Source organism: Varanus komodoensis, unplaced genomic scaffold (assembly GCF_004798865.1).
Source record: "Varanus komodoensis strain SLA01 unplaced genomic scaffold, ASM479886v1 scaffold19, whole genome shotgun sequence".
Classification (NCBI taxonomy): domain Eukaryota; kingdom Metazoa; phylum Chordata; class Lepidosauria; order Squamata; family Varanidae; genus Varanus; species Varanus komodoensis.
Window position 1 is genome coordinate 9,272,565 of NW_025335550.1, and position 15,806 is coordinate 9,288,370.

At 49.7% G+C, this 15,806-nt stretch overlaps 1 protein-coding gene across 1 annotated transcript; it reads right to left on the bottom strand.

The window, feature by feature from the left end:
• Nucleotides 1-396: 396 nt before the first annotated feature.
• Nucleotides 397-12,584, bottom strand: KCNG4 (potassium voltage-gated channel modifier subfamily G member 4). Its single transcript, XM_044427948.1, has 2 exons — nucleotides 11,841-12,584; nucleotides 397-1,185 (listed from the first exon to the last, which is right to left on the bottom strand). The coding sequence occupies exons 1-2, from the start codon at nucleotides 12,582-12,584 to the stop codon at nucleotides 397-399; spliced, it is 1,533 nt and encodes a 510-aa protein (XP_044283883.1).
• Between the last annotated feature and the right edge of the window lie 3,222 nt (nucleotides 12,585-15,806).

The window sequence follows — 15,806 nt, forward strand, 5'->3', positions numbered from 1 at the left end:
CTCTGGTAATTGAGCCTTAAGGAGGGGTGTTTTGGCCTTCAGGATGGGGTAAAATAAGCCCTGGAAAAGCCTTGGGACCTCTAATGGGTCCAGAGGGCCGTGTGAGCAAGACTGGGTCCCTGGGCAGGGCAGTCTGGCCTGCAGCCCTGCAGTTCAGCGCTCGTAGCTTCAGGCCATAGCTCGGTGCATTTCTCCGTCTGGGGGCCAGATCCGCCTCAGCGGCAGCCTTTGCTGAGTTCCACTCTTCCTAGCCTGGCTTCTCCTATCCGGGCAGGCTTTTGCAGAAGCAGTTGCGTTGGAAATGGTGAATTGCAAGCACGCTCCTACATCTCTGCTTTGAGCATTGCAGTACATGGACTAGATCTTTAAAAACCACACTCCGCCGCAGGATGCGCGCTATCCCTTGTAAATGTACTTGATGGGAGAGCCGGTGGCGTCGGTTGTGAAGCTCTCGCTCTCGTTCAGGGTGTCGCTTTCGCCGGACATGTTGGCATCGTTCATTCTCCTTATCCGCGACTGCAGCCTCTCCTGCTCCTTCCTGAGCTCCGAGTAGGAATGGGAGAACGTGTGGAAAATGGAGGTGGCTGGGAAAGCCATGATGAGGATGCCGCTGAGAATGCTGCTCAGGGCCACCATCTGGCCTGGGACGCTCCTTGGGACCATGTCCCCGTACCCCACCGTCGTCATGGAGATAATGGCCCACCAATAGGAGGCGGGGATGCTGGTAAACTCCAGGACCTTCCCGGATTCGTTTTCCGCAAGGTAGACCAGCGGGGAAAACAAGGTGACGGCCACGCACAGGAAGAGCAAAAGCAGGCCAAATTCTCGGGCGCACCGCCGCACGGTGAGGCCCAGCGTCTGCAAGCCCAAGGAGTGCCGGGCAAGGCGCATGACGTACAGTATCCTCAAGGCACGTAAGACCCGTAGCACCAAGCTCACCTTCTCGAGGTACGAGTTGCTGCTCGGCCGGCCGCCCTCTTCGTTCTCCGCGGCCTCGTCGTCCAGCACAATCAGAGAAGCGTAATAGGGAGAGATGGCCAGGAAGTCGATCACGTTCAGTGGCCCTTTGAAAAACTGGCACTTGTTCTTTGCCTGGATGAATCGAAGACAGAACTCCAGTGAGAACCAAGCCACACAGATGGTCTCTATGATGAAGATGTAATAGCACTTTTGGGAACACTCGCCCTGGGGGCAGAAGAGAAAGGAAGGCAGTGTGAATGCACGGAACTGCAACTCCTGCTGCGGAGACAGAGGCAGGTAAAGAGGTCAGAGAGAGACTGCAGAGGCCGAAACGCCATTCTTCGCTGAGGGTCCTGCATTCGATCCAAAACTGCTCTCTCTAGCAAGAGGGGAGAATGCGGCAGCGGTTCACTGAGCCCTCTCCTATCGCTGACATTGTAACTCTCTGCACTGAAGGATTTTGATTGCGTAAGGCAAAGATGGCCATCGTCATCTTCATCACCTCATCTCCAAGAGCTCAGGTAAAGAACTCCTCTTTGGAGGTTGAGCTACCTGGACAAACAAGGTTGGCTTATGGAGTTGCCGGCAAGGCAGCTGGTTCGCATGCAGAAAATGCCTCCTTCATTATCCCAGCTGGTTCAAAACCAGCTGTCCTGAAGGGGGCCTCTGCCAGAGAGACCGGCAGCCGGGCACAATCAACATGGTGGGCTGGCTGAGCAATGCTCCCGTGGGCAGGGGTGAGCCGAAGGAAGATCTCCAGATGTTCGGTCCTTCAACTCCCAGAATGGCCAATAGCCAGGATGTTTGGGAGGTGGAGTTCCACACACGTTGGATACCTGCTTTCTGCTCACCTCTGGATTGTGTAGGGATGGAGAACCTGTCATTCTCTAGAGGTTGTTGGACTCGAGTGCCAGTTACTGCTGTCGGATGGCCTTGCTGGATGGAGCTGATGGGAGAGGGAGTCTAGAGAGCCAGTCCTCAACCCTGTAAGGACCATCAGGACCACTTGCACCTTCCGGCTTTCCTGCAGCAAGCCACCCTGCGTGTGGAGCCAGAAGCTTTCCTGAAGGGAAAGACTGAGGAGACATGTCCAGTTTGGATTCAGTTCTTTACAGAAGCAGGTTGACTTTGGCCATAAGGTTATTTAGCATCCAAACTGTTCTCTTATCTGTGGCAATTCAGTAATGGAGCTGCCCTTCGAAGGACTGTCTTACACTTTGGAATCAAAAGGAAGGCTGGAAGGGTCCCGCCCAGGACAGATTCACAGGAGGTGGCAAAAAAGACAAGCTCAGCACCACTTGGCTTCCTGCGACTGAATCCCACAGGATGCCGCCATCGTGCTCAGCTAGCCTCTTCAGCATCCTGCCTCCAACAGAGGACCACGCGCAAGTCATGAGGAGAATCACCTGGTGTTTAAACTGGGGATTCCTGTCGGGCATCTTGGCCTCTCCACGGAGAACGCCACTTCCCAGGAGCCTCTGGGGGACTGTCCCTTGGCTCAGCCTGGGTAATAAACATTTCTTTATCTTGTGATTCACCCTCCTACCAGCCACCTGCTTCCATTTAGATCTTCACATAACTCCTCCAGGGAAAATGCTTGCACAGAAAAAGAATGTAAAAATGTCTCCCTCCGCATCTGTTGCAGAGCAAAAATGCCCTGTTCTGAAAGTGGAGGAGAGAACAAGCAAAATAACTTGTGGCACTCGGTTTTGCTTCCCCCGCCCCTTGGAGTTCCTTCCTGCTGCCATGAAGGAACCTCCCCAGAGGGGAACCTCTCCTTCACCTCCCCAGCTGCCTCTTCCGAACCAGATTTAATCCCCATTGGGCCTCAGACGGAGAATGGGGTTGGTGGTTGGACACTGGGCAGAAAACCCAAAGGGAAAGGCGCCCGTGAAGTCAAAGGTTTATTGAGGAAAGAATGCTAATAGGAATTGGCTTTAGGGTTGGAATGGATAGATGCACACATGCACCCCACAAAAATTATATGCATCACAGGGTAGTAAAAATACACACGGATAAATATACCCCGTGTGTCTTTGTAATACATAATGATTTGATTTATTTATTCGGGAAATAATTATGTGTGCATGCATTATATTTATACCCAGCCTTTTTCTCCTCTGGCAAGGAACTCAAGGTAGCTTAGCCCCGCCTCCTTCTCTTCCTCCTCCTCCTCCTCTCTATTCTATCCTTACAACAACCCTGTGAGGTGAGTTGGGCTGAATGTCATAGTTGCTCAGATCTCCCAAGTCCCAGTCCAAAACTGTCGTCACTTAGGCCACATTTATTCATGCAAGAAATACCCCCCTCCCCCTCCCCCTCTCTAATCCCATTCTTCACTTTCGGCACCTTTGAGTCTTTCTCAGTTTCTTCTTTCCTCTTTTCTCCATCATTCCCAACTTCTGTTCCAGGCTTGGTCCTAAAAAATGCCATTTCCCTTCCTGGCACCAACCAGTCAAGAGGGTGGTTCCTTGTTCACCCTTCATCTCAATTCCTTTCCCCAAATTCCCTGACCTTCAGTTAAGTCTTCCGCCATCTCTTTGGCATCTCTTCTCTTCCTCTGTGGGCATTCTGTTTCCTATTTTCTAACTATACTTTTGCCCTTTGTGCTCTCAACACACAGACAGTTTAGTCCCCTAATTTTAAAAGCAAACTCCCTTTTTAAAAATGAGGGCAGATCCATCCTTTCACAGATTAGGTGTGCCACTGCCGACAGCCTCCCCTTTACTGCAGTACCTGCCCTTCCAAAGCAAAGATTACCAGCAAAATGGCAAAGATATGCAGTGCAAATCCGTTAAGATTCATGACATCTGCAACAAATCACATGAGCAAAAGCAACAGCTTCCAACAGCAGATCTACAAACTGGGCTGCTACTGTTCGGTTGACTAAAGTTAGACACCGTTGCAAGGTTCTGCTTGAAATTCAAGAACTGAGGCAACCGCAGTGCAGCAGAAATGAAGACTGAAAGAGAACTGTGCTGAATGAAAACTCAGACGCTTTTCAGGGGGTTCTATAAAGAGACCAACACTGCTGCTTCCTGAAAGACAGAGGTGTGAGTACAGAGTAACACTCATGCTCTGCATACACAAGGTCCCGGTTTCAGTCCTTTGCAGTTCCAGGTAGAGTTCGAAAGGACCCGAGTCGTACCCTGGCAGTGACTACTCTCAGTTAATACACAGAACATCCTTTTGAACATCTCTGCACCTTCCTAGTTTTCCATGGCAGAGGAACTGAGCTGGGCAACGCTTCCTAAATTCAGAAAATTTGCAAAACACTTCTAATTAAGATTGTTCAGAGAGAAGGCTGGGTAAGAAGGAGAAGAATTAAAGATAGCCTTCTTCTCCATCATTTATTGATAGGCTTCTCCTCCATCACGGAAAGGTAGCTCTCCACACCAGCACGGCCGCTTGATTCTAACAGATTCATGAGGAACACGGGGGCTAAAGCCCACTTTGTACAACATGGTGGGATGTCGGCTTTGGAAGGGTCCCTTTTCATTCATGCGCTTGCCCTGCCTCACTGTAATCCCTTCCACTCCAATTAACACCAAAGCAAAAGCACAGAGCGAACTTCATCTGATACTGGATTCCTCATAATCGTCTTATGCGGCAATCAGGACACACTGATCTGTCTCGACCATGAAGAAGTGAAGGTCATGCCATGGTCTGGTTTGGACTGGGATGTGCAGTAGGAACCTCTCAGAAAGGGTCCTTCTTCCATCCCAGCCACCCAAGACGGCCGCTAAGAGATTTCCATCAACATCAAGAGGTACTCTTTTAATTAGTAAAGTATTTGCCTTTCTATTTCTTTATACACTGGAGTTATTTTTCTTTTGAACTGTGATGGCCTTTATTCCTAAATGGTACAGCTTGCATGAGGGAAAGTTTTCGTGTCTGTACATCAAGCTGATACCTGGAAGTTAAAATTTGCTCACCGATTCACATGGATGAATTTTTGCATGGTCAGTTTTGTTTCGTTTCGTTTCATTTCTGCAATTGATACCTAAATCAGATGGATCAACTTAGCAGTAGACTAGAGTAAATTCTGGCTTTAGATAAGAAATTGCTGGAATTACATGCCTAAGAAGTCAACAGTTTTGAGGCAGAATGCATCTGTGCCCTCCCCACCTCACAAACAGGACTCATCAAAATCCGCCGAATGCTTTTCGGCCAAAGGGGTTGCTGACTCACCCTTTCAGCAGTGCTGTTCTTATCTGAATCATTAAGCCAGGCTCTTGTTAAATCAAGCCACTCAAGGCAAGAATTTGAGAGAAGAACAAAAAACGAAACTAATCCCAAGGAATCGCGTTGGCATTTGCGTCTAAGGCTGTAAAACTGCTGAAGTTTATGCAAGTGACCCTGCCTTGCGTCTCCTGCCGGAATAATGAATCCAGGTGCTCACGTTGAGAACACAGGCATTGCTTTATGGATCGTTGAGTAGGTTTTGTTTAGCAACGCCATTTAACAGCAAACGCTGCGCAGCTGCCTCCCCTGAAGAACACAGGGGCCTGATTTTAAGGGCTATGACCTGTCATGAGAACGTGATTTATGCTTAAGGGAAAAGGGTTCTTTGAACTCATTTTGGTTTCAGGGCAGAAAACAAAATTGGTAGCAGGATGGGCCATTGGGAAAGTCCCGATGCACAGATCTGTCAATGACATAGGAGCACTTGGTGTTTGAAGTGCCTTGCGTGTTCAGCGATGGCCAGAGAGATTTGGTCTCAAACCCCCATCCAGCCAGTTAACTTTCTGAGTCACCTTTGCCTAGTTACTAATTCTTTCTTCTGGTCCACCTCACAGGGCTGCTTTAAGGAGGAGGAGGAAGCTACATGGATGACCCTGAGCTCCTTGGAGGAAGGAGGAGACATCTATGGTCCTTTCAGGTAGCACCTGTCACTCCGTGGAAGAGCAGGTGTTTTGCAAGCAGGTTGAAGTCTGGGTTTCCATCCCACCTTCTCCAGGCAGGTCTAGAGACTTCCCTCCCAAGTGCATTGCCACCTTACAGAATGGGCCTGAAGCAGAGGGTGGGGGGGAGCCTCTGGCCCCCCCGTTTCCCAGTCTAGCCCTCAGCCTTTCCCCCAGCTGATGGGTTGGTTGCTTCCCAGCTGCTGCACAGTTTCCCTGCCTTCCAGCTGGTTGAAGTGCTCGAAGCTAAACTGAGCTTGTTATTCTTATTCGGCCCCAGAATGTTGCTTGATTCCCACCCCTCCTGCTTCAGCTCTGCCCATCACCGGGATGCAACCCCCGAGAGCTTCTCCGAAGCTGAGTGTGTCCCTGGAGGTGGAAGAGGCTCCCAGGGCTCTGTCTGAAGAAGAGACCCCATCCTTCAGTGGGTTGGCAGCAGGCACTCCGATCAGTTGGCATACCCTCCCCCGTGGGGGCCAGTTCACACAGATGCCCAATGTAAGAGGGTGATGAGAGCAGAGACTGCTGCAGCCATTCGCCGGGCACTTAGTCGGAGGGGACAAATGAGCAGGAGGGGGCGGGGGGGAGAAGGGGAGGCAGCTGTGCCAACCCCTGGCACCAGCCCCAAGCAATGGGCCAGGCAGCTGGGTCTGGATCCGGATCTGCAGCCAACCCCATGGTGGCACCACTGCTGACCCTCATGGCTGTCCTCAAAGCCCAACTTTAATAACACTCATCCAGCAGCACCACGAAAGAAAAGTCCTGGTAGATGCAGGAGCTTGTCCAGCCAGAGTGGCCATTTGGGTCCCCAGCATCTCAGCTCTGATCCTGGAGGGGGTTCCTGGTGATGGTGGCAGCCGGTGGACACCGACAGCCACAAGGCGTTCATGATGACGGCCAGCAGTCATCAAGAACCCCTCTTAAAACCATCCCATTTCTACTGGAGAGAGAGATGCATCCAGTCTATTTCTAGAACCGACAGATGTATACCTCCCCTCCCAGGAGAGTTTTAGGAGACTCTTCCAGAATTTCTGCAGCACAATGAGATCCCAAATTCTGGCTGGTTGAAGTTTTGGCTTGGCAACAGCCAGTATGTTACTAGACAGTAACTACAAGAGCAAAATCCGATTGATGGTTGAGCCATCTGTACTCAAGGACTCAGCCAATTCTGCAGTAATGCGGGAGACTTCCCAGCCATTTTATGGCCTCCTCCTCACAACCCTTTGGCTGCGGTTAGTTTTGTCAACATTATCCCATGAGAACGTTCATCTCCAAGATGTTCAGAGACGCACCCATTGAGTTCTGCAGACCAAGCTATCATTAAAGGCACAAGCGGGGCTGCGATGACAAAGATGACATGCACAGCTTTGCTTTCTCCTTCTTTGAATTCTTAACTGCTTGGAGGAATCACACACAACTGAATGACATATTTCAGGGATCTCCAACCCTCCTGAGCATGTGGCATTTTGAGAGAGTTCTGTGGGTGCTCACCCAAAATGGCAGCCACAGCGTGGGCTCTGCCAGTCCCCAAAACACTCATTTTCCAGAAGGCAAACAGGTGAGATTTCAAGAAAAGCAACTTGCTCGAGAATCAAAGTACAAAGCAAAGATGAGGTATGCACTCCAAGGCACAACCCCCCCCCCCCGAACCCAAATAAAGATGGTCTTGGAGCACACTCACTACCTTGCCTTTTCTTCAAAAAATTAAAATATTCAGTAAAATAAAAGCCAGGGAGCCTGGCAAATACCACGTGAGGTGTACATATGTCCAAAGGGTGTCCAAAGGGGCTGCAGCAAAGACCTCAGGACCACACAATCGAAGAATCAAGGAACAAACAGCCCAGTTGCTGCACTGAGAAACCCGAGAGAATCAGAACTAGCTGGGTTGGGAAAAGCAGCTTGGATTGGGTCCCTGCTCTGTATCTGATGGAGGACCAAGCTGATGGAAATCTATGGGACCTTTTTCTACTCACACCTTTTCCCTGCTGCAAGTACTATGTGTCCTTGTCGAAAGAAGGTGTCACAGAGAGACACCTTTATCTCCCCCAGTCCAAATCAAAACGCAGTAATTTCTCAAAGAGTTTTTGCATTTCTAGAGGGCTTCCTGGGGCACCTGCAGCATTTGTAACACACCTCGGCTGCTCCAAACAAGATATCTGCTTGTCCACTCCAAAGTAAGCCCCACTGAGCTCGTAGTGTGCCAAAACATACAATTTTGGCTCAACATTCTTGAGAATCGGGGAAAGCCTGAGGTAAGTGCCAAACGAACGGTGGTTAGGAGAAAGGAGCAGGGCCAAGGGGGCATGGAAATCCACAGCACCCCAAATTTGGCCCCGAGATATGAACAGCTGGGCCCCTGTCTTTAATGAACACTCCTCCTCTGGCCTGAAGTCTCACCAGCAGGATAGCAACCCTCCTCCCCCTTTCGGAGCCTTTCGCCTTGGGAACGAGACATCAGTGCTCATTCCCAGCCGACAAAGTTGCCAGGGAAGGGTGAGCCCGAGAATCGAGCTTTGCAATGTGGGCCCCTCCTCCTTCAGAGAGGAGACTTTCCCACCATCGTTAGACCCCCATGCAAAGCACCACTTTATGGATTTTAGTCGGAACCTTCTCTTACTTATACTGCGTCAAGTACTGCTCTATCTCACGTCGCATCCTCTAGACAAAATCGCTGCAGCTCGGCAAAGGTTTCCGAGAGGGACTTGCAGGTGCCTGAGATCGCACCTGGGACGTTTGTTTTGCAAGACATGTGCTCTGCAGCTGAACGGTCTCCCTTCCCCACTGAATTTCGGATTTCAGTACGACCTACCTCTCCTTAAGTGTGCCTCGGGACTGCTCCCTTACACCAGACAAGTTCACTCTTAGCATTTATCCACCCTCTTCTCACGTACATGGTCAGAGGCACGAAAGGCCTGCAAAACGGGGAAGGTTCTTTGCCAGTTGTTGCCAGCTGCTCCATTCAGGGTGTTTCAGTCTGCTGAAGGCCGGCAGTCCTTTCTCTCTGCAGCATGAAGCGATTTCGAATTTTGCTTTTCAGGGTGCTTTAACCAGGCCTGCCCCTTTGCTTTTGGGGTCAGCTGGCAACCTTAGAAAGCCGATTCTAATCTGCGCATTGGTGCTTTTAAGCACAGAACTGGGGGCTGCTAATTATTCTGCATTAATTCGCATAAAGAGTAATGCCATGTTCGTGCATACACGGCCCTCATTTCGTCTCTTTCTCTTCCTTGCCAGTTTTGTTCGCTTTCCTAAAGCTGAAGGTGCAAGGCGTCTGCGAATGCCTTCCTTTGCTACACAGGCAGGCCACGTGGTGTCAAAACATTTACAAGTTATTTTGAGCAGAGTCTTTCTAACATATTGCCAACATCCTGAACAAATTCAGCGTTGCTAAGAAGAGCATTATCACTAGCTGGTGCTTTAACCTTTGAATGTGGTAAGACAATCAATTCAAGATGCTTCTTGCTGAGCTGTTCTTTCTCTCTTTCCCCCCATCTCTCTCTCTATCTCGCTACTTAAGTCTGATTGAAAATACCTAGATGATGTTCCTTTTAGCATAAAAGTAATTTGGGTGCAAAACGCTTGTGTTGCAATTGGAGAAAATAGAATAAAACAAATATTTATGAGGACATAACTGTTAGAGTTCTTCTATGATGAAAGTAAATACAAATGTTTGTTCCATGAAGGTATGTTTGATCTTGAAGGCATTTCCCACCCACCCACTGCCCCCTTCCCAAGAAATAAAAACTCTTTAGGAATTTAAGACTGCAATCCTGTATATATGCTTTCATGAGATTAAGTCCTATAAAATTCAAGGAATTTACTCCTGACATGACTGGCATTAATTTAGGCATTAATTTAGGCTATTTCATCAATTTCAATTATGACTTACTTCTGAGTAAACCTGGTCTGAAGTTGGCTTATAAACATCTACTTTAATAACAATAATCACTTCACCTGTGGCACTTTAAAAACACCAAAAAATACTGTAGTTGAATTTAGGCTTACTTTATCATGCAGGACTTTATATATAATTATAATTATTAGTTCATATTGAGAGTCCGAAGGGGATTGATATAATGTTAACGTGTTCCAAGAAGACATTGTACTATCCTTTGCTCACCTGTCATTCCATCATTTTCCTGCTTTCTTTTGCATGCATTTTTAAAGATTAATTTGCAACCGTCTCCGGGCTGCAAAGCTTCAGGGCTATCCTTCCATTTGGCATTTACTTTTCAAAAACAAAATTAAGGGTACTTGGGACTGACGTGATTCCTTGCCTGGGAAGCAAACAAAATTTCAATGGCTCAGTAGGAGAAGGCACTCTCCTCATGTTCAGAAGCACTCTGTTCTGCATATAGGATTCTTCTGTTAGACTGGGCACTGATTCTATTTCTGCATTCCAGTGCAATTAAAACCGAGAAAAGGTTAAATGGAGGGATGAATGTTTTGCTTCCTTATCAACCAGTTGGAAACTAGAATCCAAAAGTGTTTCTTCTGCATTTCATATTCCAAACCTGGATTGAGCCAAGGTTAAAAGCAACCTGCATTGCACTTTAAGCCCTGTTTCTTATCAGCAAAATCTTATCACATCCTTTCTGGCAAAGAGCTACAACTAGCTGAATACTTTTCCCCAAGACCTTTCTCCATTTCTTCCCTTGCAAAAGTAGTCCTCACATTGGACGTGATTCTATTCCTCACTGCAAATCACCCAACCTTTCTTTGATTGGGCTCATTTGGGTGCCTCTAAAAATGATAATTTCTGCGGGAATCACACATCTTTCACTGCCCTTGTACATGGCAAAGACCTAGAGCGACTGCATTCTTGTTAGCTGCCCAGAAAGCTTCAGCTACGAGGAGGTACAGAAATGTAAAAATAACTCTAATGAATACTAATAGGGCTTTATCTGTTGTTGCACATTTCAGATTCTGGACCAAGACTGAGGAGCCCCGAGTTCAAATCCCCTTGAGCACAGACTTCACGTGGGCAGTTCCCAACCGCTTGCTCCTTTCTTCCTTGCAGGGTTGTTGTGAGGATAAAATGGAAGGAGACCCTCGCAGGCTGCCCTGAGCCCTCTGGGGCGTAGAAATGCCCTGAATAAACATCCCTGTCTTGCAGAACACATCTTAGTGCTTCCCACCCCTTCTGTTAGGCAGATATTTGGCCCTTCTGGCCCAGGATTGTCTGGCCTGAGCTGCAGAGGTTGTTTGGGAGTTTGGGCGCAGCTTCTCCCGGCCCAGTTCCTGCCATCACCCTCTGGGTTTGCAGCTGGGACCTCATGCATGGACGAAGCAGTGCCTAGCCACCCCTGCACCCCCGGCGTGAGAACCGGCTTCTCCTCCCCCATCTGGTAAGGACAGGCCTGTGTGAACCGGGCCAAGGCTGCCGGCACAATGTGGACGTGCTGCTTCCACACAAGCGCCTTCGGAGGGGTCGGATCTCCTGCCACCTGCCAAAGCCCCTCGCGGGCCTTCAGCGGAACACTGCAAGGTGGCGCGAGGAAGCAGCGATGGCGGCATCCCCACCACCCGCGCTGCCTGCAGCGAGTCCCCGGGGCACAGCTGAGATGTGGGGCCCACTCTCTTAGCTGGGGCAGACCACCTCCATTTGCTGTCAAGGACCCCCGTTCCCTGCCCCCCGCATAGCAGGGGTAGGCTGCGGCTGAAAACAGAAGTGGGCCATGCCATGGCAAACAATGGAGGGTGGCGAGCCCTCTCCTCTTCTTCCGCCGCCCGGTTTCCTCTCCGTCAGGCCTGCAGCAGGGGAGGGGAACGCCTGGCTCAGAGATGCAGTCTAGCCCACGGAGATCTCCCACCTGGTTCGTGCAAAGCCCCGCCTCCTGGGGGAACCCTGGAGATCCCTGGGACGATCCCCCTGGGATGCTGCTCAGGGACATCCCGTCCGTCATCTCTGATGGGCGATAACGGCAGGGGAGGGGAGCACGGAGTCAACAGCGGTGATACGAGCGGCGTGGAACTTACCCTGTCTTCTTCTTCTCTTAAGTCTGGCATGGTGCTGATGCAAAGGCTAATTGCTGTGGTTGCCACAAAAAGAATGGAGAGGCAAGCAAAGATTTTCCCTGGAAGGCCTGACTGAGGGTTATCAACCATGTCCCTCAGCTTGCTCATAAACTGACCAAATTTGGTCTCCTCCTCCAGGCTGCAGGATGCCCCCCTTTCCCTCTGCATTTCCTCCTCCTTGCGGGCCTCCGCCAGCTCCTCGGCCTTCTGGAAGAGTTTTCGGATACAGCAGTTCTCCAGGTTGGATTCCTCAATGCCCCAGTACCTCAGCTCTTCCCGGAAGGACAAGGCACAGGTGTCGCGCAGAAGCATCAGTTTCCCTGCCGCAAGGAAGCTGACGATCATCCCAAAAGCGCCAGGGTTCCGGTCGAAGAAGAACTCATGGGAGTCCTCATCATAGTCATCGCACAGCTGGAGGATCTCCTCATAACTGCTGCAGAACTTCAGCTTGCTCAGCCGGGAGGACGGAAACTCATCCAACGTGCTCCAAGGCAACAGGTACTTGATGCCACCAACGTTGACCTTGATCTCCCTCTTCAGGTCGACCGCCTGGAGCCGATCTGGGTGGTGAATCCTCCGAGCCCTTTGGTAATGGACCCCTTTGACAGAAGGTGTCTCGACCACCGAGATGGGGATGAGGTGGTTCAGGGAATTGCAGGAAGCAAAGCTGTAGTCATGGTCACTGCCTCCGGAGAGAATAGGCATCTCTGAGGGTTGTTGCTAGGGCTCCTGGAGCAGCAGCGTCAGAGGGAGACAAAAGCACAACACTGGAGATGAGGAAGGAAAGCATCCGTTTCTCCTAAGTGGTCCTTTCCACCCCTGGTCTTCAGCATCCCACCGTTTCTACAGCATGCCCGGCTGTCTGGACCCTAGGCTCACCCCAAGGAAACTTGGGTTGTAGCCTTCAGAACTGCTGGAACGTTAGAGCGAAGGCTTGGGGGTGGGGGGAGCTCTGCAGGGAAGCTGCTCCCCTCCCCGCTCAGTGCAAGCAGATGCGTTGCTCTTAAGACAAGCAAGCAAACAAAACTGTCCTGCTGGAGCACCAAGAATCCATCTGGCCCAGTTGCCAGTTTCCAACAGATGTCGGCCAGATGCTCTTGGCCATTTGGGAGCAAGCCACGGAGATAATGGCCTTCCTCAACTGATTTAGCAGTCTGTGTCTGTTTGTGGTGGTTATATTTTACATACTGTGTCTAAAAGGCACTGGTAGTCAAGCAGGCCGTGGATGAGAAAAAGGCGTCCCGGTAATTGGACAGGACTTGCTCTCAGGGAAGCAGGCAAAAGACCACAGCCTGAATCCGTGCATTCCTTTGTGTGCAATGCAATCGAAGCTCCTGGCCCCCACCGCAACCTCTTGCGGTAGCAAATTCCATAAGTTAATTATGTTTAGATGTGCAGGATTTACTCTTCTCTGCCCCGAATCTGCTGGAAATGAACTTTGTTCGGTGATGGCATTTCAGTAATAAAGCCTTCCTTGTAATGCTCAAGTTTCTCCTTGACTCTCTGGGATTAATTAACACCACTGTAGCCTCTGTTATGAGTAGCTTCCTCTTCCTTGGAAGGGCGTTATAAATGTTTCTGCTTTTCTTTCACTGACAACAGCATGGTTTAAAAATTAAAAGAAAGGGGTGGGTGAAAATGCCAGCAATACTTTATCTCTGAATAAGCTGTTCACAGCCCTGTTTGTGGAACGGATGAGATTCTGATGAGGTTACCTCGAGCGTCTACAAAATGATTTCATCTCACATTGCCACGGGGCCAACATCCTCCAAGAAAGATAAACAAGAGAAAACTAAAGTTGTAAATGGCTGAGCTGCTGTGTGTGTTGAAGGTCATGGGATAATGGGAGGTAACTTAAAGCCAGTATAGCTTTCCACCCACAGCTAATAATAACAATAATAATAATAATAATAATAATAATAATAATAGCAGCAGCAGCAGCAGCAGCAGCAGCAGCAGCAGTCAATAATAGAACTAGAAGATCCATCATCAACAACAGATGGATATAAAGCTTGCCCAGTGTGTTTAATTCCTTCAGACAAATTACCCTGCAACATTTACAACAATCTTGCGAGGGAGATCAGTCTAATTACCCCCATATATTGCAGACAAGGGTGGTGATGCTGGGAAAGAGTGGTCAGTCTATCTTCTTCAGAGAAAATGACTGGACTGGACTACACCGCACGGCATTAACATCTCGCCTTGCTAACAGAAGCCTTTCGCATTTCCCCTTCTCATGGAAACCATGCAGAAAGAATCCCACATTCCCTACTGGAAAAGAAACCTCTTTGCAGAGGCGCAGGGCTGCCAGGAACGATGCCCCTCCAAGCATTGCCCTCCATTCATCTGTGCCGCTCACACCAGGCAGGGCTGTGTCAGCCATCCTGAGCAAACTTTCGCAAAGTTACTTACTGTGCAAAACACAGGCAGTGTCCTGCTTAGCTCTCTCCCCAGCAAGGACAGGAGAAGCGCTGAGAAACAAGCGGCATTCCCGAGCAATGTCGAGGCATCCGGGGGCTTCTGTCCTCCCGGTTCCATAGGAAGCATCAACAGCCCCAGCGCCTCCCTCTCGTTCGGTCCCTTCCTCCTAACCTCGTCCCCTGCCTCCTGTCTGGACCGAGCATCCTGAGGACGCCTCCAAAGATCTGGAAGTGGTTCTCCGGGCACGGCACAGCGCGGAAGAAGGCATTCTCCACATCTCCGCTCTGCTTCCCTCGAGGGCTGTCACTCTGGTCCTGGCAGGAGGGGAGGGAGGAGGGAAGGGCTCAGAAAGCATCTTTCCCCTCCCTCCCGTTCGAGCATCCTCCAGCCCTTCTTGCTCGGAGCAGACTGCAAGCCGCTCGCCAGCAATTCAGCAGCAGTCTGGAGCAAGACAACCCGGCACATGTTCAACAGCGCATCGGTGCCGGCAGAGAGACTTCGATTAGCCCCCGTAACACTGGCCTCGACTGGCAGGCGTTCTTTGCTTTTGCAAGCAGAGTTTTTAAAAATGTGATTTAGAAAGTCGTCAGCAGCTTCTGGAAGTTGCAGGCAAAATTGGTGCCGTGCAGATTTTTGGTGTGCAGAAAGTTGTCCGTGGTTGTAGGAGCTGATCTGTGGATACGGCATGCTCTGCCTTCCTGGGAGAAAGGGGTCTTTCTTTAGCCCCTGCCAGTGGAGCTGCTGAGAAATTCTCCCACTGAATGATTGGGGGAACAAAGACCAGTGATCATAGTGGTTAGCACACTGGGCTAGGGCTTGGGAGATCCACTTTCTGGACTACCTATCCACGAAGACCTGTGGGTGACTTGGAACCAGTCTCTAAGCCTGACCTACCTCAAAGAGCTATTGTGAGGATAAGAAGCAGAGGAGGAGAATCTTGTCAGCTGCCCTGAGTCCCTTGCCAGAGGAGAAAAGGTGGGAGAGTTGCCCAGTGGTGAGAGTACCATTGTCCCACTTTCAGCCTAACCTTCCTCACAGGGTTGTTGTTCTGGGGACAAAATGGAAAGGGGGTTTCAGTGGGTTCCCTGAAGGAAAATGGGTGAAATAGAACTATAATAAATAAGAGGTTCTGAATAAGCAGAGTCCATAGTTTGGAGACAACACAGAAGAAAGCCACAACAGCATGAAAAGCAAGCCCCTGCAGGACATGGACCTCCCTTTAAAACCCTCTCCTGTAGATCTTAAAAGCTGGCCAGGTTTATCGCAAGACTGACATTCCCTGGATAATCAGGTCCTAAGTTTAGGGATTTAAAGGTTAAAATCCATACCTTGAGTTATGCCTGGAAAGCAGCTGCAAACCAGTACAGAATTTCCAACCCAGGAATAATATCTTCTCATTACAGTGCCTCTTTTAGCTGCCAGGGGATCTTTAATAACAAGAAGAATAACTCTCTTCCGCAACGTACACAGCCATGTTAGTTAAAAGCTTCCTCTTTTCAGATCATT

What these genes read in the sequence shown, in the direction of transcription:
- KCNG4 (XM_044427948.1), bottom strand. Translation starts at nt 12,584, where the DNA reads ATGCCTATTCTCTCCGGAGGCAGTGACCATGACTACAGCTTTGCTTCC. An exon ending in TAAGAGAAGAAGAAGACAGG is followed by an intron (nt 1,186 to 11,840) that starts GTAAGTTCCACG and finishes TTCTGCCCCCAG; the next exon opens with GGCGAGTGTTCCCAAAAGTG.